Source organism: Salvelinus sp. IW2-2015, linkage group LG32 (assembly GCF_002910315.2).
Source record: "Salvelinus sp. IW2-2015 linkage group LG32, ASM291031v2, whole genome shotgun sequence".
Taxonomy (NCBI): domain Eukaryota; kingdom Metazoa; phylum Chordata; class Actinopteri; order Salmoniformes; family Salmonidae; genus Salvelinus; species Salvelinus sp. IW2-2015.
In genome coordinates this window covers 25,980,689-26,003,680 of record NC_036871.1, presented here as the reverse complement: position 1 = coordinate 26,003,680, position 22,992 = coordinate 25,980,689, and the positions used below count along the sequence as shown (strand labels likewise).

Here is a 22,992-nt window from a genome sequence, read left to right as displayed (position 1 = left end):
CAATCCCTTTCATAAGTATTGTTGTTAACCCATATGTATCATTTTATATTAGCTTTATATGCATTCCTAATGTGACCATACATATTATGTGTGTGTTTGTGTCTGTCTTTCTGTCTGTGTATTCTCCATGACTCACTTCCTCTGGTTGTCGGTGAGGGTGATACCCTGTGAGGAGACTTTGAAGTGGACCACGGTGGAGGTGGGAAGAGGGTCTGAACCCAGAGGGTCTGAGCCCAGCGTCACACTGGTGGCCTTCTGCACAGCCTGGTACCCCGTCAGAGACTCCATCTCCACCGAGCCCAGGAACCACACGTTACATGCTGCAGAGAAACATACACGTTACTCACTGATGAAACACACACAGGAACCACACAGTACACACTGCAAGACCAAATGCATGTTATCTACACAATCACTAAGGAACCGAGGTCGTTGTTGTTGTTGCTCAATACTTCATTATGAGCCTTTAATATAATCCCCATTGATTCATCTAATAGTCATGCACCTGTATAAACATGTGCGTAATGATGATTTGTGGTTAGTAAAAGGATTTAAGCCCTACCTGCTCCTTGTTTGAGCAGCTCAGCAGCAGAGTTGGTGATAGATTGTGTAGTAGTATTCTCCACCATGTCTTCAAGAGGATCTATGGACATTGGGGGGAAAAAAATATTTTCTATACAATGTAATGAAGAAAGTGATAAAGGAGGGATAAAGGAGGCATTGATATATCACTGAATTAATCTCTCTACTGGCCCTGCCACTGATGACGTGAGTTTATAGCTACCATGTAGAGGCAATTCATCTAAGTTGACAAGAGTTGCATGCACAGGCTAATAAATCACATAATTTACGGTACCAGTCAAAAGTTTGGACACACCTACTCATTCAAGAGTTTTTCTGTATTTTTACTATTTTCTACATTGTAGAATAATAGTGAAGACATCAAAACTATGAAATAACACATATGGAATCATGTAGTAAACAAAAAAGTGTTAAACAAATCAAAATATATTTTATTTTGAAAGCTGTCATCAAGGCAAAGGGTGGCTACTTTGAAGAATCTCAAATATAACGTATATTTTGATTTGTTTAACACTTTTTTGGTTACTACATGATTCCATATGTGTTATTTCATAGTTTTGATGTCTTCACTATTATTCTACAATGTAGAAAATAGTAAACAATTTATAAAAACCCTTGAATGAGTAGGTGTGTCCAAACTTTTGATTGTTACTGTATATATATATCATTCTAAACTGCACTGCAATTTATAGCCCTGTCACATTTAGTTGCACAGAGAGAAGAGAGAGTAGTGTTAATTTCTCTCGCTTTTCCACGGGACACAATATGTTTTGTCAAATACAACACTCTCTGTGTGAATGTAAAATCTGTTCTGTTGATGATACTAAGATGTAGCTTCTCACCTCTGTCAGGTATGATGAGTTTGCAGGGCAGGGCCAGGGGAGTAATTGAGTGCTGGCACACCAACGCTGTTAAACTTCCTGGAAAACAAAAACAATAGAAAACATACTATAAACATCATAGCAATTTAGAGTTGTGATGAGCTTTCAACATAAGGTCTGAAGGTCTGAAGCGCAGTTGTGTTGATTATCCAGTAGAGGGAACTCTGAAACATGTCAAATTATTTAGCTGGTTACACAGAGTAACCAGCAGAGGTCCCCACTGTTTTACCACTGTCCTCAATCGAGTATGTAAAGTGTGCTAGAGAAGAGACACTCACCAAAGTAGGGTTCATTGGGACAGCCCTTCAACCGAACTCCTTTCTGTGAACATTCAATCAGGAAGTGACGGACCAGCTCATTGGACAGATCTCCTCCTATCAGAAAGAGAGAGAGAGCGAGAGAGCGAGAGAGCGAGAGAGAGAGAGAGAGAGAGAGAGAGAGAGAGAGAACGTTATGATACACAGTAATTTAATAAATGCTCATAACATGTGTATAACCCGTAACAATGCACTATACCTGTTGGCTGTAATGAGGGTTAGGGTTTGTGTTACCGGTGTCTAAGTTCTATTACCCCTGTTAACTCCTATTCCTGAATTCTAAGAGTTACATAAATCTTATCCAATCACTGCTGAGATAAGTGTTATTATGATTTAACAACAGCGTGTCCGAGGGGCATGAGGATCTGAGGAATGTCCTCCAGTACAAAGGGACCTGAGAAAATCCTTCATCTGGAGTCGGCTCGGGATTCAATCTCTTAAGGAGTCACAAAGTAAAGCTGAAGGTGTGGAGAGGGACTGCGTCATAATGTTACTATAGGTGCTAGCCTGCTGCAAGCTTAGGGGGCGAGCGACACCAGAACAAAAGGAGAAAGGGGTCAGGGCTCAGTGGGTTGTGCTCTGGGCTGGGCATAGGGGCACCAGTGTCGTTCAGCGTGCTGTGTTTTAGGGACCACCCGCTGTAGATGTCTGACTGACAACACTTTCACTCGATTGTACATGTAAGATTGATGCACACTCGATTTGGAAATTACGGCCTGCACTCTGTTCACAGGTGCTAAGTACTCTCGGCCAGCAAACGCTATTGGTGTTTCTGAGGCCTTACAGGATTACTATCAGCACCCATTTTCTTTCTTTCCCAGAGAGCAACACAAACACATTCCAGGAGTATTCACATTAGTTGATCATGTTCCTTTGGGTTAGTGTTAGGGCTGGTACAATTACCGTATAATTATGTAATCGACGATTCTGGATGAAGACATTCATGAAAATAAAATAACCGTCATAAGCGTAAATTTGTTTGGAATGAACAGCTGACTGAAGATGTGACGGCCGGGCATTCGTGCGGTTGAGTCCGTTTCAGCGATAACATGAACTCTTTACAACGTGATTAAACTTTGTTGCTCCTTGCTGAAACAAGCAAGGTGTTGTAGCAAACAAGTCTTTGGTTGCCTAGGATACGCCCCCCCCCCCTGCAGCAGCAGGATCGGAGGAGAGGAGCTTTAAAAAAAAAAACTATTAAAAGATAACACTTTTTTTTTCTATTCAAACAATTATAACGTTGACCGTGGTCATTTGGCTAACCAATATGACCAATAACAATCATCCAAAATTCCATGAACGTCACAGCCCTAGTTAGGGTAGAAGTTTGGGGTAAAAAATATCAAGCTTAGTGTTCTRTAGGCCTATTCCTAGAAATATGTCTGAATATGACTTCAGATTATCATAATGATTTATCTTTTCTTTAGAAGTCCCTTATGTTTGTTTTCAATTGAAATATAGCCAGATTCACATACCGCCCCAACAGATCCACAGATGACGCAATCTCAATCACACTCCACACCGCCCTTTACCACTTGSACAAAAGGAACACCTATGTGAGAATGCTRTTCATTGACTACAACTCAGCGTTCAACACCATAGCACTCACAAATCTCATCACTAAGCTAAGGATCCTGGGACTTAACACCTCCCTCTGCAACTTGATCCTGGACTTCCTGACGGGCCACCCCCAGGTGGTAAGGGTAGGCAACAACACATCTGCCACGCTGATCCTCAACACAGGGGCCCCTCAGGGGTGTGTGCTTAGTACCCTCCTGTACTCCCTGTTCACCCACGACTGCGTGGCCAAGCAGGACTCCAACACCATCATTAAGCTTGCTGACTACACGATAGTGGTAGGCCTGATCACCGACAGCGATGAGATAGCCTATAGRGAGGAGGTCAGAGACCTGGCAGTGTGGTGCMRGGACAACAACCTCTCCCTCAATGCTGATCGTGGACTATAGGAAAAGGAGGGCCGGACAGGCCCCCATTAACATCGAAGGGGCTGAAGTGGAGCGGGTCGAGAGTTTCAAGTTCCTTGGTGTCCACATCACCAAAGAAGTATCATAGTATGGCAACTGCTCGGCATCTGACCGTAAGGCGCTACATCCCTGGGGCCAAGCTTCCTGCCATCCAGGACCTATATACTAGGCGGTGTCAGAGGAAGGCCCAAAAAATTGCCAAAGACTCCAGTCACCCAAGTCATAGACTGTTTGTTCTCTCTGCCACCGCACGGCAAGAAGTACATGAGCACCAAGTCTAGCACCAAAAGGCTCCTTAACAGCTTCTACCCTCAAGCCATTAGACTGCTGAACAACTAATCAAATGGCCACCCGGACTATTTGCATTGTTTTTACACCACTGATATTCGCTGTTAATTATCTATGCATAGTCACTTTACAAATTACCTTGACTAACCTGTATCCCCGCACATTGACTCGGTACCGGTATACCCTGTATATAGCCTCGTTATTGTTATGTCATTTTCTTGTGTTACTTTCTGATTAGATTACATTTTTTTACTTTAGTTTATTTAGRAACTATTTTCTTAACTCTATTTCTTTAACTGCATTATTGGTTAAGGGCCTGTAAGTAAGCATTTCACRAAAAGGTCTACACCCGTTGTATTCGGCGCATGTGACAAATGCAATTTGATTTGAAATGGCATCGGCCATAAAAAAAAGACATTAGTTCCAGGAAGAGCTGCATGCCATGAACAAAGCAACATTGCATGACAGGCTATTTCTGAATTGAATTGTGGCTGTATTTCAATGTGCTTTTTAAAACATTAACTGTGCTGCTGAAAAAAACTGCATAAACCAGGATAAATTCCAATCTGGTCCATGGTGGTCTAAGCTGGTCGGATGCTGGTCAAGCTGGTCTGACCAGCATGGTCTAACTGGTTCTGCTGGCCAACCGGTGCGGGTCGTAGCACCCGCCCCGCCCACGGATCCGGCCATGGAGCTGGGTTGGTCGCCATGCCTGGACTGGGCACCGGCGCAGAGGAGAGCTCCTGTCCTGGACACTGGCCATGCCAGGACTGGACACCCGCCCGGACCGGGCATCGGTGCAGAGGAAGACTCCTGCCATGGAGCGGGGCTGGACACCGTGCCTGGACTGGGCACCGGCGCAGAGGAAGGCTCCTGCCATGGAGCGGGACTGGACACCGTGCCCGGACTGGGCACCGGCGCAGAGGAAGGCTCCTGTCCTGGAGCGGGACTGGACACCGTGCCTGGATTGGGCACCGGCGCAGAGGAAGGCTCCTGCCATGGAGCTGGACTGGACACCGTGCCTGGACTGGACACAGGTGCAGAGGAAGGCTCCTGCCCTGGAGCGGGACTGGACACCGTACCCCTACTGGGCATCGGCGCAGAGGAAGGCTCCGGCCTTGGAGCTGGACTGGAACACCGGCGCAGAGGAAGGCTCCTGCCCTGGAGCTGGACTGGGGAGGCGCACTGGAGGCCGGGTGCGGGGAGCTGGCACCGGACGTACCGGGCTGGGAGACGCACTGGAGGCCTGGTGCGTGGAGCCGGCACAGGTGGCACCGGACTGGTGACACGCACTTCAAGGCGAGTGCGGGGAGCTGGCACAGGAAGTACCGGACTGGGGAGGCGCACTGGCGGCCTGGTGTGTGGAGCCGGCACAGGTGGCACCGGCTGGGGAGGCGCACTTCAGGGCGAGTGCGGGGAGCTGGCACAGGACGTACCAGACTAGGGAGGCGCACTGGAGGCCTGGTGCGTGGAGCCGGCACAGGTGGCACCGACTGGTGACACGTACTTCAGGGTGAGTGCGTGGAGCTGGCACAGGACGTTCCGGACTGGGGAGGCGCACTGGAGGCCTGGTGCGTGAAGCTGGCACAGGTGGCACCGGACTGGTGACACGTACTTCAGGGTGAGTGCGGGAGCTGGCACAGGATGTACCGGACTGGGGAGGCGCACTGGCGGCCTGGTGCGTGGAGCCGGCACAGGTGGCACCGGACTGGTGACACACACTTCAGGAAGGGTGCAGAGAGCTGGCACAGGACTCAGAGACTGCTGACAGGCTCTTTAGGTCGGATTCCGTGCAGAACACACCTACATAACATTTATCTCATCTCTATCTCTCTCCCAACTTCTCCATCGCCTCCTGACGGTCTTTGGCTCTTCAGGGTGAGTACGAGGAGCTGGCACAGATGGCACCGGACTGATGACCCACTCTTCCACTCTCCGCTGCTTAATGTAAATGAATTACTTAAAAATCATACAATGTGATTTCTGGATTTTGTTTTTAGATTCCGTCTCTCACAGTTGAAGTGTACCTATGATAAAAATTACAGACCTTACATGCTTTGTAAGTAGGAAAACCTGCAACATCGGCAGTGTATCAAATACTTGTTCTCCCCACTGTATATTATGATCCCCAATTAGAGGCAACGATTACCAGCTGCCTCTAATTGGGAACCATACAAACCAGCCACATAGAAAATAAATGACTAGACACCCCCCTAGTCACGCTCTGACCTAAACACCATAGAGAACGAGGGCCCTCTTATGGTCAGGGCGTGACAGTCGTATTCAGCACAAAAAGTTAATTGCTTTGCCACATTTTTTTGCAGTATTACTTTAGTGCCTTGTTGCAAACAGGATGCATGTTTTGGAATATTTTTATTCTGTACAAGCTCCCTTGTTTTCACCATTGGTGGAAAAAGTACTCAATTGTCATACTTAAGTGAAAGTAAATGTACCTTAATAGAAAATGTGAAAGTCACCCAGTAAAATATTACTTGAGTAAGAGTCTAACAGTATTTGGTTTTAAATATACTTAAGTATCAAAAGTAAAGTATAAACCATTTCAAATTCCTTAAATTAAGCAAACTAGATGGCACAAAAACATTTTTTTTTACTTAAGTACTTTACACCACTGGTGTAGTAACTGTGGAGTAACTACAATACTGTTGCTCCATCCTCAGTTTTCTCCTATCACAGCCATTAAACTCTGTAACTTTTTAAAAGTCACCATCGGCCTCATGGTGAAATCCCTGAGCAGTTTCCTTCCTCTCCGGCAACTGAGTTAGGAAGGACGCCTGTATCTTTGTAGTGACTGGGTGTAGTGTATTGATACACCATGCAAAGTGTAATTAATAAYGTCACCATGCTCAAAGGGATATTCAATGTCTGTTACCAATAAATGCCCTTCTTTGTGAGGCATTGGAAAACCTCCCTGGTCTTTGTGGTTAAATCTGTGTTTGAAATTCACTGCTCGACTGAGGGACCTTACAGATAATTGCATGTGTGGGGTACAGAGATGAGGTAGTCATTTAAAACTCATGTTAAACACTATTACTGCACACAGAGTCCATACAACTTATTATGTGACTTGTTAAGCAAATCTTTATCCTGAACTGATTTAGGCTTGACATAACACAGGGGTTAAATACTTATTGACTCAAGATATTTTAGCTTTTCATTTTTATTTAATTTGTAAAAATGTTTAAAAATATACATATTGACATTATTCTACTTTGACATTATAGGGTACTGTGTGTAGCCCAGTGACCAAAAACAATCTCAATGTAATCCATCTTAAATTCAGGCTGTAACGCAACAAAATGTGGAAAAAGTAAAGGGGTGTGAATACTTTCTGAAGGCTCTGTATATGTACTGTTAAAGAGACTGAACATAGGATATGAAAGTATGTGAATGTATATTTTTCAACCAAGCATTGTTATGAACCAGATAATTGACCCTTTATTCTTTTGGGGGAAAAAATGTTTATTACATTCTATTAAAATGTAATAAAATGAAACCAGGCAACTTAATCTTGTCTCATAATTTTCCTGTTCTACAGGAAACATTAAATGTTKTTTTTTTTATTACAGGAAATTTGCTTTAAAACTGCAACATTTTCTCAGCCTCATGGTAAAATGTGTAAATAGCATGAGATTAGCTATAAAACTGCAAATTCTTCTTTCTCCCCCATGGCAAAAAAACTAAAAGTTAAACTACTAAAAAAACATTGTCCCAGGAGGTTGCCCCCCCAGGCAACACATTGTTCGTGCGCGGCTTGCATGCAAGGCACACGTGATCTACCAGTGGACTGAACTTTTTTGTCGATCTGGTAAACAATTGGATAGGTCTTTATGATTCAACAGCATCACCTTCAATCTATCCTGATAGTATTTGAGTCACATATACAGTGCATTTGGAAAGTATTCAGACCGCTTGACTAATTACCATATTTTRTTACATTACAGCCTTATTCTAAAATTGATTAAATTGTGTTTTCCCTCATCAATCTACACACAATACTACATAATTACAAAGCAAATACATGTTTTTATAATTATTTGCAAAAAAAATWWAAAAAAWAAATGTCATTTTACATTTACATACTGTAAGTATTCAGACCCTTTAATCAGTACTTTGTTGAAGCACCTTTGGCAGCTATTACAGCCTCGAGTCTTGGGTATGACGCTACAAGCTTGACACACCTGTATTTGGGGAGTTTCTCCAATTCTTCTCTGCATATCCTCTCAAGCTCTGTCAGGTTGGATGGGGAATGTCGCTGCACAGCTATTTTCAGGTCTCTCCAGAGATGTTAGATCGAGTTCAAGTCTGGGCTCAGGCTGGGCCACTCAAGGACATTCAGAGACTTGTCCCAAAGCCACTCCTGCGTTGTCTTGGCTGTGTGCTTAGGGTCATTGTCCTGTTGGAAGGTGAACCTTCGCCCCAGTCTGAGGTCCTGAGCGCTCGGGAGCAGGTTCTCATCAACGAGCTCTCTGTACTTTGCTCCGTTCATCTTCCCCTCGATCCTGACTAGCCTCCCAGTCCCTGTCGCGGAAAAACATCCCCACAGCATGATGCTGCTACCCCCATGCTTCACCGTAGGGACGGTGCCAGGTTTCCTCCAGACGTGATGCTTGGCATTCAGGCCGAGGAGTTCAATCTTGGTTTCATCAGACCAGAGAATCTTGTTTCTCATGGTCCAAAAGTCTTTAGGTGCTCTTTTGTCAAACTCCAAGTGGGCTGTCATGTGCCTTTTATTGAGGAGTGGCTTCCATCTGGTCATTCTACCATAAAGACCTGATTGATGGAGTGCTGCAGAGATGGTTGTCCTTCTGGAAGGTTCTCCCATCTCCATAGAGGAACTCTGGAGCTCTGTCAGAGTGACCATCGGGTTCTTAGTCACCTCCCTGACCAAGGCCCTTCTCCCCCGATTGTTCAGTTTGATCGGGTGACCAGCTCTAGGAAGAGTCTTGTTGCAACCAAACTTCTTCCATTTAAGAATGATGGAAGCCACTGTGTTCTTTTGGACCTCCATTGCTGCAGAACTTTTTTGGTATCCTTCCGCAGATCTGTGGACAATCTACGGACAATTCCTTTGACCTAATGGCTTGTTTTTTGCTGACATGCATTGTCAACTGTCGGACCTTATATAGACAGGTGTGTGCCTTTTCAAATCATGTCCAATCAATGGAATTTACCACAGGTGGACTCCAATAAAGTTGTAGAAACATCTCAAGGATGATCAATGGAATCAGGATGCACCTGAGCTCAATTTCGAGGCTCATAGCAAAGGGTCTGAATAAGGTATTTATGTTTTTTATTTTAAATACGTTTGCAAAAATTTCAAAAAACCTGTTTTTGTTTTATCATTATGGGGTATCGTGTGTAGATTGATGAGGGAAAAGGTAATTTAATTCATTTTAGAATAAGGCAGTAACGTAACAAAATGTGGAAAAGGTGAAGGGGTCTGAGTACTTTCCGAATGCACTGTACATTGCCCGCACTGCCCATCCCCCACTGAAATGGACTCCAACATGGCTAGTTGCTGTTCAGCACGTGGACTTGTTTTAGTAGAAGACGCACGCGGCCTTACTGCTGCTGGATATTACTTGCAAGTAGCARCATTGGATATTTGCATTGATTATTGGTGTTATTGGTATAGCTAGAATGTGTAGTTATTTCTATAATGTTAGTAACATTTCATAAAACACTATTGTAGCCTGTGTATATTAGCCTAAAGAAAAGGATTAGGATTAGGAAGCGTGTACGTACACATGCATATACACACACTCTCATTCAAATACACACATACAAGGACACACAGATATGTAAATAGTGCCAGACATGCACTCAAACATATAAAGTTGGCCTTGCTGTTATRATTTTAGTTGTCCTWGATGTCCCTTGTTTTTTTTGCATTGTTGTTTTCTGTTTTCTTTTGTCTTTTTCTTTTTTCTCATGAGTTCATTTTCTTAGTTGTTGGTGCATTGCGGGGGGCCYGCAATAAAAAAAAATATATTTTCTTGTTTTTTTCTTAGGGGGGTGACTGTGGGAGGGGTCTCGGATGGTTGAGGGACAGCTGTGGGGAACTGTGGGGGGATCCTGGAGGGTTTGCGTCCCCGTTTTTTTTGTCCTTGTGGGAGATCTGTCGACGTGCCCTTGAGAAGGGCGTTGACCCTAGATGCTTCTGTGTGTCGCACTGAATGGGAGTCTGTTGGATGACYKGTGTGGTGTAGTTGTTGAGCGGCTTCACTGCAAGTATATTGTATGTTTTGGATATTCAATGAAAAAATGGAAAAAAATGAAATAAAACATTTTAAGAAAAGAATGGAGCGGTAACATAAGGCACATTATGTGAACAAAACGTTCAGATTGAAGTATATTATAGAACACTATGTGTCTGACATGTATAATATGAAATCCTCTCATTTCTTTTTGTCACAGAAAATGTACAACTTTATCACTGGAGAAACTTGAATCAGAGACGGTAATCTACCAAGAGACTCAACAAACGATTACATTACTTCCTGTAATTCGCGTGTGCGCAAAGAAGATTCTTGCAGAAGTCAATGGAAAAGTGTCAGGTTCTAAGTTACAGGAAGAAGCCTAATTGCATTTTGAGTCAAATTTGGGTATCTTGTTTTTCTAATTTGCCTAGCTCGCGCAARTCGGGGATTCTTCTGTCGACTACTTTCCATTCCATGTCCAGTCTCATAAGCGATATAAACAAAATAGTGAATAACTTAAGAACACGTTTATAAAGTTAGACATTAGTATATTGGCCTGTTCAATGTGGATTCTTCAATAGCATAACCAGTTTCATGTGTCTTTTATTGAAAACATGTGGTTATGGTAATGTTCGGTGTTAGGGTTGGTTAATGCTACAACACATTCATGAACATTACCCTGCACATAGTGTAGACCTGGAGATATATTTGACTTCAGGAATGATGTTGAACCCTTGCTCGGATAAAACCTCTCTTGAATTAAACAATTGATCAGTCACTGTCACCCATACTCACCTATAGGTAAGCCTACTCTTGGCTGGCTGACTTCGAGAAAATGCAAACACAACACTATTTAGGATATCTAGTTTATTCAAATGGTATACTGACTCACTTTTTAAAGACATCCTGAACATGCTGCAAAGCAATTGTGGTCTTACAGGGACCCTGTTTATAGCATATGTGGCCTATCCAGGGCTTTAAAACAAATCTAGACATAACTACTAGACATTTACACAATTGTATTTATTTCAACTTTCGTGCTACACAAAGATAAATAGAGTACAATTTCTAAACTAATCCAATCTGTTAGTTGGACCTAATGCACCTTTTACTGAAATGGTAACCCTGGCAGTCATTTTGATTGCAGATTGTGGGTGAATAAAAGTTCACATTTTTGGATATCCCCAGTCAGGCTCGATTTCAATAGGAATTAGACATCACTTTGCAAGACAGCATAATGTGACTTGATGCTGGTTGTGCAGGTGACCAGCATATRCTGGTATGCTGGTGACCAGCTTATGTGTCCAAAACACAGCGAAGGCTGGTCACTAGCAAAAAAACTGAAAATGCTGGTCACCAGAAAAAACAAAGCAAAGTCTGGTTACCAGCAAAAACACAGTGAAGACTGGTCACCCGCCAAAACACAACAAAATCTGGTAACCAATGAAAACACAATGAAGGCTGGTCACCAGCCTATGCTGGTGTATGCTGTTTTTTTTCAGCCGGCATATGTCAAGTAAAGTAAGGCAAAAAGTATCTCTGGAGAAAGTCCTGAAATCTGTGCAGGTTTATAAAGACAGCATGTCTATTGTTTGTCTTGAAACACTAGCCGCCACATCTAAGACTAGTTGGCAAAGAGAAGGGCTGCTTGGCTCTATCATGATACTGCCCAGAAGAGAGACCCAAAGCTAGGAGTTGTAGAGAGAGGGGACAGAGAGGTGACTATCATGTTCCCTCCATGGAAGTAAGGTCATAGGGGTGTAATAGTAGAGGGGTTTTATGGTGATTGTTATTGTTAGATTCCCAGGATGCTGCCTCTCAGTTGGCTCATTCCATGATACCCCTGTTCTACTGGGGCAGAAAGGTTCTGGAAATAGGGTGGAACCTGCCTGTAGGCACAGATCTAGGATCAGCTTATCCTCCAACGATTCTAACAATGACCATGGGTGAACACAAAAAGGACTTAGGTCAGCATATATGTGCTTCRTCAATCATCATCCTACTCCCATTTCCTACATCAAACAGGAACCGCTTTGAGTCGAACCAAAGCTCCGCCCATTTATATATTTCAGCCAATGCCTACCTCTCTTGGTCTGCTGCAGGACTGAGGGAGGGGGTGTGGCCACTTTCATGGCCAGCCCATAAGCACCTCTGAAGGAGTGGCTGTCGCGTACAATGAAACAACCAGGCTCTTTGTCCTTCAGGACTGAGATAGCTGAGAGGAGGAGAAGAGGAGTATAGAGTAAAGGAGTAAAGGAGGAGAGGAGGAAGATATTTTAACGATGGTGTCATGGAGGAGTGTGCAAATTGGAAACTGCTAAAACTGGACAAAATCACTTTCAACATGTTGAAGAGCATCATGGAAATTCAGCAGACAAAATACAGTTGGTAGACAAGACAAGTATTTCTTCATGTTTTTACCTTGGTCCCTGGAGATATCAGGCTTGTACCAGAATTTCGATGTGTCTTGCACAAATTTTACAGTCACCTGCTTGATGGCCAGGACATCTGGAAATACAGTATCACAAACAGACCAGAGGTTAGCCAAAGACCTCAGGAATTCAAACACTACATTTAAAAGACATCCACATGTGGCAAATCCAAATTGACAGAGAACACTCACAGGGCAGTACCTAAAGGATACAGTACTGATTACCTTCTTTAAAGTATTGCACCAACCCAAGCCATTGGCTCATATAAGTGATTGGCTATTGACTGCGCTAGCTTGAGGGTTACCTGGCAGAGGTAAGGCAGTGCCCGGCATCTGTGCAGAGGCTGAGAGGTCAGGCAGGACATTGGGGAAGGGGATACTGAGGGAGCTCCCGCTGTGTGGGCTGGAGAACCCGCTGGGGGCTGGGGAGGCCGTGCCCAGGGAGTGCTCCCCGTCTGACGCCCTCCTCTTCTCGGGCAGCAGCGGAGGCAAGGCCCCCTGGGCCTGGAGCTGCTGGTGCTGCTTGGTCCGGATGGTGCCCTGCTGGTCCATGGAACCAGACATCAACATGCCCCTCTCCATGCCTCCGTTCCCCAGAAGAGGAGAGGCAGAGACTGGGCAGTCGGCGGTGCCGTAGCTCCCCAGGCCTGAGTCGTCCTGCTCATCAAAGCTGTGTGCGGGGCTGTGGGTGAGGGCGTAGCGGGCCATGTGGCTCCGCTGGCTTCCACGTGGGGAGCTGTGGGCATTGGGGGCCGGGTGGGGGTGCATGGGAGGGGAGTGGTGTCCGTAGTCTAGGGACATGGAGTGGGGAGGGGGGTGCCTGGGGGTGGGGCAGGTGCTGAGGGAGGCCTGGCGGCTCAGGAGGGCTCTGTCCTCTGGCCAGGGCTGACCCATGGAGGGGCTGGAGAAAGGAGGAAGAACACCAAAATTAGAAGATAATCAAAAACACATCTGTACGACCATAACGTATTTTCAGAACATGTAGGCTATAACCATAATTATACTGAACAAAAATATAAATACAACATGCCACAATTTCAATGATTTTACTGAGTTACAGTTCATATAAGGAAATCAATCAATTTAAATAAATAAATTAGGCCCTAATTTATGGATTTCACATGACTGGGCAGGGGAGGCCATAGGCCCACCCATTTGGGAGCCAGGCCCAGCCAATCAGAATGAGTTTTTCCCTACAAAAGGGCTGTATCACAGACAGAAGTACTCCTCAGTTTCATCAGCTGCCCGGGTGGCTGGTCTCAGAATATYCCGCAGGGGAAGAAGCCAAATGTGTAGGTCCTGGGCTGGCATGGTTACACATGGTCTGCAGTTGTGAGGCTGGTTGGATGTACTGCCAAATTCTCTAAAATTACGTTGGAGGTGGCTTATGGTAGAGAAATGAACATCAAATTATCTAGCAACAGCTCTGGTGGACGTTCCTGCCACCAGCATGCCAATTGCACGCTCCCTCAAAACTTGAGACATGTGGCATTGTGTTATGTGACAGAACTGCACATTTTAGAGTGGCCTTTTATTGTCCCCAGCACAAGATGCACCTGTGTAATGATCATGCTGTTTAATCAGCTTCTTAGTATGCCACACCTGTCAGATGGATCGATTATCTTGGCAAAAGGGAAATGCTGACTAACAGGGATGTAAACAAATTTGTGTCCAAAATTTGATAGAAATATGCTTTTTGTGCATGTGGAAAATTTCTTGGATCTTTATTTCAGCTCATGAAAGATGGGACCAACGCTTTACATGTTGTATTTATATTTTTCTTCAGTATATATAAAAATCTAAGTGATTGGGTCCATAACCATCTACTATATTCCAAGAAATGACCTTTGAATAAACATGACCTAGGCTTCTAATAATTATGTGAAAGGCTTGTTTGTGACTGGCTATACCTGTCTGTCCGTTGGAGCGTCCCACTTGTGAAGGCGGAGCGAGAGGAGCCGAAGGACCTATGGCTGCTGGAGGAGGAGTCTGGTAGGCCCTCATCTGTGGACTGGGGAAGGTGACCAATCATCTCTAAGTAACCGTGAGGCTCTGTGGGGGTGTGAGAGGGCATACATGACAAATGAAACATATTGGATAAATACATTCAAGGACTAGGGCTAGAATGCACTAAACATCTTTCAAATCAAATTTGATTTGTCACATACGCTGAATAAAACCATGAAATTCTTACTTACAAGCMCTTAACCAACAATGCAGTTTAAAGAAGAAAAAAGAAGAAGAAAATAGAAAAATAACATATAGTCCGGGTATCAATTTGATTAGCTTTTCTTAAGGAGTCTTATGGCTTGGGGGTAGAAGCTGTTAGAAGCCTTTTAGGCCTAGACTTGGCGCTCCGGTACCGCTTGCCATGCGGTAGCAGAGAGAACAGTCTATGACTAGGGCGGTTGGAGTCTTTGGAGATTTTTAGGGCCGTCCTGACACTGCCTGGTATAGAGGTCCTGGATGGCAGGAAGCTTGGCCCCAGTGATGTACTGGGCCGTACACACTACCCTCTGTAGTGCCTTGTGGTCGGGGGCCGAGTAGTTGCCATACCAGGCGGTGATGCAACCATTCAGGATGCTCTTGATTGTTCAGATGTAGATATTTTTGAGGATCTGAGGACTCATAACAAATCTTTTCAGTCTCCTGAGGGGGAATAGGCATTGTAGTGCCCTCTTCACAACTGTCTTGGTGAGTTTGGACCATGGTAGTTTGTTGGTGATGTGGACACCAAGGAACTTAAAGCTCTCAACTATAGCCCTGTCGATGAGAATGGAGGTGTGCTCGGCCCTCCTTTTTCCGTAGTCCACAATCATCTCCTTTGTCTTGATCAAGTTGAGGGAGAGGTTGTTATTCTGGCACCACACGGCCAGGTCTCTGATCTCCACCTTATAGGCTGTCTCATCATTGTCTATGATCAGGCTTACCACTGTTGTGTCATCTGCAAACTTAATGATAGTGTTGGAGTCGTGCTTGGCCATGCAGTCATGGGTGAACAGGGAGTACAGTATGGGACTGAGCACGCACCCCTGAGGGGCCCCCGTGTTGAGGATCAATGTGGAAGATGTGTTGTTACCTACCCTTACCACCTGGGGTAAGCCCGTCAGGAAGTCCAGGATCCAGTTGTAGAGGGAGGTGTGTAGTCCCAGGGTTCTTGGCTTAATGATGAGCTTTAAGGGCACTATGGTGTTGAACGCTGAGCTGTAGTCAATGAATAGCATTCTCATGTAGGTGTTCCTTTTGTCCAGGTGGGAAAGGGCAGTGTGGAGTGCAATAGAGATTGCGTCATCTGTGGATCTGTTGGGGCGGTATGCAAATTGCGGTGGGTCTAGGGTTTCTGTGATAATGGTGTTGATGTAAGCCATGACCAGCCTTTCAAAGCACTTCATGGTTACAGAAGTAGAAGTAATTTAGCTCATCTGGTAGGCTTGTGTCACTGGGAAGCCCGCGGCTGTGCTTCCCTTTGTAGTCTGTAATAGTTTGCAAGTCCTGCCACATCCGACGAGCTTTGGAGCCAGTGTAGTAGGATTCAATCTGAGTCCTGTATTGACGCTTTGCCTGATGGTTCGTCGGAGGGCATAGCGGGATTTCTTATAAGCATCCGGGTTAGAGTCCCGCTCCTTGAAAGTGACAGCTCTAGCCTTTAGCTCAGTGTGGATGTTGCCTGTAATCCATGGCTTCTGGTTGGGGTCTGTACGTAGGGTCACTGTGGGGACAACGTCATTGATGCACTTATTGATGAAGCCAGTGACTGATGTGGTGTACTCCTCAATGCCATCGGAAGAATCCCAGAACATATTCCAGTGTTTGATAGCAAAACAGTCCTGTAGCTTAGCATCTGCGTCATCTGACCACTTCCCTATTGAGCGAGTCACTGGTACATCCTGCTTTAGTTTTTGCTTGTAAGCAGGAATCAGGAGGATAGAGTTATGGTCAGATTYTCCAAATGGAGGGCGAGGGAGAGCTTTGTACGCGTCTCTGTGTGTGCAGTAAAGGTGGTCTAGAGTTTTATTTCCTCTGGTTGCACATGGAACATGAGCATTTGGAGATTTTTAGGGCCATCCTCTGACACTTCCTCGTTTAACATTAGCATTTTCTTATTTGCTTGTTTCAGACCGTCTATTGACCAACACTCCAAAAGAAATACAGATCCAATTTCTCCAAAACATCTGGATATCACATAAACAAAAACTGGGCAAAAATGCCTAAACTCTTAATCATACCCTTAAGAATTTCAGTCAAATAAAAGCGCTCTCCCCGGGTGCAGTATAATAGAGTACATCCAATACCAAACAGAGCAGTCAGCAGTGGTGTTAGTTAAATCATTCTCCAGTCAGTCAGTAAGTCAGTCTGCTGCTAGCTCAACAGTACAGCAGCCATTCATCGATCTGTTCAGTACGGAGCAGATTACTCTCCCTGGCAGGCCTTACTGCTGCCTGGCAGGCAGTGGCACTGAGTCAACAAATCAGACTAATTCATTCAAGCAGAAATGAAAAGTCCCCAGACATAATTGAGTAAAGCTTTTATTTCATCAATCATAGCTCTGGAAACCCTGACAGRTGTCTAGCCATAGAAATGTGACTGGTAAACTCATTGGTACACTCACAATGGCTTCCTGGTATTGTGATGCAGTAATTACCATGGTAATGTACAATGTTCATTCAAACTATGTTAACTGATGTGGCTAATGCAATGGAATGCATTTTTTGTAATGTCAGTTGAGTTGAATCAACAAATCACAGCACATATTGATGGCTACACTTCCTGCTTYTACTTCCTGCTTTTAATTTCTTCTTTGCTCTTATGGGTTCACCTGCAATGGCTGCCAGTCCAGTCATTATGCCGTCATTGACTTCAATTGAAACACCMGTTCTATTCATTCTATTTCTACCTTCAGAGTTTGTWCTGTTAGGTGACCTAAACTGGGACATGCTTAACACCCCGGCCGTCCTACAATCTAAACTAGATGTCCTCAGTCTCACACAAATTATCAAGGAACCTACCAGGTACAACCCTAAATCCGTAACCATGGGCACTCTCTTAGATATCATCCTGACCAACTTGCCTTCTAAATACACCTCTGCTGTCTTCAACCAGGATCTCAGCGATTACTGCCTCATTGCCTGCATCCGTAATGGGTACGCGGTCAAATGACCACCCCTCATCACTGTCAAACACTCCCTAAAACACTTCAACGAGCAGGCCCTTCTAATCGAATTGTCCTGGAAGGATACTGACCTCATCCCGTCAGTAGAGGATGCCTGGTTGCTCTTTAAAGTGCTTTCCTCACCATGGTGCTTTCCAAGTGCTTTCCTCACCTTAAATAAGCATGCCCCATTCAAAAAATGTAGAACTAAGAACAGATATAGCCCTTGGTTCACCCCAGACTTGACTGCCCTTGACCAGCACAAAAACATCCTGTGGCATTCTGCATTAGCATGGAATAGCCCCCGCGATGTGCAAATTTTCAGGGAAGTCAGAAACCAATATACTCAGTCAGTTAGGAAAGCTACGGTTAGCTTTTTCAAACAGAAATTTGCATCCTGTAGCACTAATTCCAAAAAGTTTTGGGACACTGTAAAGTCCATGGAGAATATGAGCACCTCCTCCCAGCTGCCCACTGCACTGAGGATAAGAAACACTGTCACCACCGATAAATCTACGATAATCGATCATTTCAATAAGCATTTTTCTACGGCTGGCCATGCTTTCCACCTGGTTACCCCTACCCCGGCCAACATCTCAGCACCCCTTGCAGCAACTTGCCCATSCCCCCCCCCCCTCCCCTTCACCCAAATCCAGMCAGCTGATGTYCTGAAAGAGCTGCAAAATCTGGATCCCTACAAATCAGCTGGGCTAGACATTCTGGAACGTCTCTTTCTAAATTATGCCGAAACTGTTGCAACCCCTATTACTAGCCTATTCAACCTCTCTTTCGTATCATCTGAGATCCCCAAAGATTGGAAAGCTTTCCGCGGTCATCCCCCTACTCAAAGGGGGAGACACTCTAGACCCAAATTGTTATAGATCTATATCCATCCTGCCCTGGTTTTTTAAATCTTCGAAAGCTAAGTTAGTAAACAGATCACCGACCATTTCGAATCCCACCGTACCTTCTCCGCAATCTGGTTTCCGAGCTGGTCATGGGTGCACCTCAGCCACGCTCAAGGTCCTAAACGATATCATAACCGCCATCGATAAAAGACAGTACTGTGCAGCCGTCTTCATCAACCTGGCCAAGGCTTTCGACTCTGTCAATCACCGCATTCTTATCGGCAGACTCAATAGACTTGGCTTCTCAAATGACTGACTCGCCTGGTTCACCAACTACTTTTCAGATAAGTTCAGTGTGTGCTAGTAAAACTAAGTGCATGCTCTTCAACCGATTGCTGCCCGCACTCTCCCGCCCGACCAGCATCACTACTCTGGACAGTTCTGACTTAGAATATGTGGACAACTACAAATACCTTGGTGACTGGTTAAACTGTAAACTCTCCTTCCAGACTCACATTAAGCATCTCCAATCCAAAATTAAATCTAGAATCGGCTTCCAATTTCGCAACAAAGCCTCCTTCACTCATGCTGCCAAACATACCATCGTAAAACTGACTATCCTACCGATCCTTGACTTTGGCAATATCATTCACAAAATAGCCTCCATCACTCTACTCAGCAAACTGGATGTAGTCTATCACAGTGCCATCCGTTTTGTCACCAAAGCCCCATGTACTACCCACCACTGCGACCTGTATGCTCTCGTTGGCTGGCCCTCACTACATATTTGTCGCCAAACCCACTGGCTCCAGGTCATCTATAGGTCTTTGCTAGGTAAAGCCCCGCTTTATCTCAGCTCACTGGTCACCATAGCAAAACCAACCCGTAGCACGCGCTCCAGCAGGTATATTTCACTGGTCATCCCCAAAGCCAACACTTCCTTTGGCCTACTTTCCTTCCAGTTCTCTGCTGCCAATGACTGGAACGAATTGCAAAAATCACTGAAGCTGGAGTCTTATATCTACCTGTCTAACTTTAAGCATCAGCTGTTAGAGCAGCTTACCCATCACTGTACCTGTACACAGCCAATCTGTAAATAGCACACCCAACTACTTCATCCCCATATTGTTACTTACCTCTTGCTCTTTTGCACCCCAGTATTTCTACTTGCACATCATCATCTGCACATCTATCACTCCAGTGTTAATGCTAAATTGTAATTATTTCGCCTCTATGGCCTATTTATTGCCTTACCTCCCTACTCTTCCATATTTGCACACACTGTACATAGATTTTTMTATTGTGTTATTGACTGTACATTTGTTTATGTGTAACTCTGTGTTGTTGTTTTTGTTGCACTGCTTTGCTTTGCTTTATCTTGGCAAGGTCGCAGTTGTAAATGAGAACTTGTTCTCAACTGGCCTACCTGGTTAAATAAAGGTGAAATAAAAATTTAGAAAAATTGTGCCTGCCCCCAGAACCTGAAACCACATGTTTCCAGTCCACAGATTCCATACAGCTCAGTGACTGACTGATGTTTCCATGGGTTCCCAGTTACCTCTATGGGAATGTGGAGGACAAGGCAGACAACGAAACGAGATAGAGGGGTACTGGTTTCTTTTTGTTCCTCGACCCTTCTTTTGACACAGAGGTACTTTCACTGGAGAAAGAAAATTGTTTTTGTGCCCCCCAATTCCTCGACCCTGCATAACCATGGTTACGTGGCACGTCTGAATGCGGTGATTCTATACACGGTGCATGCTTGGGCAAAGTGGGCACAGTGGGGCCACAGATCAGTCTGGGGGTGCTGTCACTCTCACAACCCCTCTGACACAGATCACCATGACAACAGGCTGGTGGGGGTCAGAGAGGGACAAAGAGACGAACATGAAGGTCACCTCTATGAGTCTCACTTTGTGTGTGTGAGTGTAACATCTGATATCATCACTGCCATGCCTCACCAATGACCCACAGTCACAACAGGACGGCAAAACTCTGCCAACTACTCAACTGGATTTGGAACAAAAACCCTCTTTATGACTTGTTTCGGAGGGAGGGAACCACAGAAGGGACCTATGCCATGTCTGATTATGTCTCTATACTCTAAAAGGATGGTTTAAGATGTATGCCAGTAGATGATAAACCAAAACATCACTCCCAATCTCTGAGAACAACCAGATTTATAACTGGGTGTGTTCCACCACTGAGAAAAATCTAAGACCACAACAAGGCTACGCACAATTTTTTTTTTTACTGTTTTAGTCATTCAAGGCTTTGCCACTATGTGCTATAAACAACTGTTTCTTTTCAGTACTGAAACCACACAGACGTTCTCCAAACCGACCATGGGAGGAGAGAGACTTGTATGGAACCCCCAGGGAAAGGAGGCAGTCCATGAGAAGGCTTTGTTTTAGTGCACTGCCTCCAACCACCACAAAATCCCCAACTACAGGCAGGGATCATACATTCGTTATGGAAAAGTGACCAGCAATGGTGCAATACCACAGGAAAAACAAAGACAACCAGATATAAACACATAAACATGATGTACACCTAAAAGGGCTATGGTCGATTACATTCCGAGAGAAGTTCTCATGATAGTAAAAAGCAGTGATGAACAATGAACACACGTAAACCACTTACTTGAATTCAAACCCTCATCACTGGGCTCTGTCTCCTAGAGCTATTTCTCTCATTCACTCTCTTTCTCTGACACCCACTTTCTGTCTTTAATAGAGTGAGAGATGAAGTAAAGAGGGAGAGGAGGATGAGAGAGAATGAGTGGAATAGACTCCTTCACTTCTAATGTCTCCACTTCCCTACATAGACCACATATCCATTGTTCCACTGCCCTATCGTGCGACTCCTCCAATCAAATGGCTTTGTCAAAGGTCAAGTGCCACATGATACATTCCCCTCACAATGGCCTGACATTTCAATATATCCATTCACTTTAAGTAGAGATTATTGGTATTTCYATAGATTGTTCTGTACTCTGAAAAAAATAAGTATATTTTGAGTACTGCTGTAATCAAATCAAATTGTATTAGTCACATGCGCCGAATACAACAGGTGTAGGTAGACCTTACCGTGAAATGCTTAGTTACAAGCCCTTAACCAAAAATGCAGTTAAAGAAATAGAGTTAAGAAAATATTTACTAAAAAAACTAAAGTAAAAAAATTACAAAATAAAATATAATTTAATAAAATAACAATAACGAGGCTATATACAGGGGGTACTGGTACCAAGTCAATGTGTGGGGGTACAGGCCAATCGAGGTAATTTGTACATGTAGGTAGGGGTAAAGTGACAATGCATAGACAACAAACAGCGAGCGGCAGCGGGGGGGGGGGGGGGGGCATTTGATGAATTGTTCAGCAGTCTTATGGCTTGGAGGTGGAAGCTGTTAAGGAGCCTTTTTGTCCTAGACCGCTTGCCTTGCGGTAGCAGAGAGAACAGTTTATGACTTGGGTGACTGGGGTCTTTGCCAATTTTTTTGGGCCCTCTGACACCGCCTAGTATACAGGTCCTGGATGGCAGGAAGAGTGGCCCCGGGGATGTACTGGGCCGTACGCATTTTCCTCTGTAGCGCCTTATGGTCAGATCCCGAGCAATTGCCATACCAGGCGGTGATGCAACCGGTCAAGATGCTTTCAGTGATGCAGCTGTAGAACTTTTTGAGGATCTGGGGACCCATGCCAAATATTTTCGGTCTCCTGAGGGGGAAAAGGTGTTGTAGTGCCCTCTTCACGACTGTCTTGGTGTGTTTGGACCATGATAGTTTGTTGATGATGTGGACACCAAGGAACTTGAAACTCTCGACCCGCTCCACTACAGCCTGTAACGATATGCACTGAGAGTCGGGAAGCAAGTGTAAGGAGTGAGTGCTTTGATAAATAAACAGAACACAATACAAAACAAGAAACACGAACAACGCACAGACATGAAACAGAAACAATGACGCCTGGGGAAGGAACCAAAGGGAGTGACATATATAGGGAAGGTAATCAGGGAAGTGATGGTGTCCAGGTCAGTCTGATGACACGCAGGTGCGCATAACGATGGTGACAGGTGTGCGCCATAATGAACACCCTGGTGACCTAGAGGCCGAAGAGGGAGCACACGTGACAGTACCCCCTCCCCGACACGCGGCTCCAGTTGCAGGACGCCGACCTAAATGACGATCCCGGGGATCAGGAGCGGACCGGTCACCTCTGCTGAGGCGCGGGAAACCTGTCAGTCCGGCTGAGACGCGGGAGCATGGCGATCTAGAGCGCCGGAGAGAGCAT

At 44.8% G+C, this 22,992-nt stretch overlaps 1 protein-coding gene across 3 annotated transcripts in view; it reads right to left on the bottom strand.

Annotated features, from left to right (window-relative positions):
• The window catches only part of LOC111956507 (tensin-3), a 72,171-nt gene that overhangs the window by 3,568 nt on the left and 45,611 nt on the right, over positions 1 to 22,992 (bottom strand). For 2 of the 3 annotated variants that reach the window (XM_023976959.2, XM_023976961.2), the window contains exons 17-24: positions 14,616 to 14,757; positions 13,011 to 13,606; positions 12,696 to 12,782; positions 12,358 to 12,489; positions 1,742 to 1,837; positions 1,425 to 1,502; positions 563 to 643; positions 137 to 320 (exon numbers count right to left, since the gene is read on the bottom strand). In XM_023976959.2, the coding sequence (XP_023832727.1) occupies positions 137 to 320; positions 563 to 643; positions 1,425 to 1,502; positions 1,742 to 1,837; positions 12,358 to 12,489; positions 12,696 to 12,782; positions 13,011 to 13,606; positions 14,616 to 14,757 (1,396 nt within the window). The remainder of the gene's footprint in view (positions 1 to 136; positions 321 to 562; positions 644 to 1,424; positions 1,503 to 1,741; positions 1,838 to 12,357; positions 12,490 to 12,695; positions 12,783 to 13,010; positions 13,607 to 14,615; positions 14,758 to 22,992) is intronic. The other variant, XM_023976960.2, reaches the window with a different exon arrangement.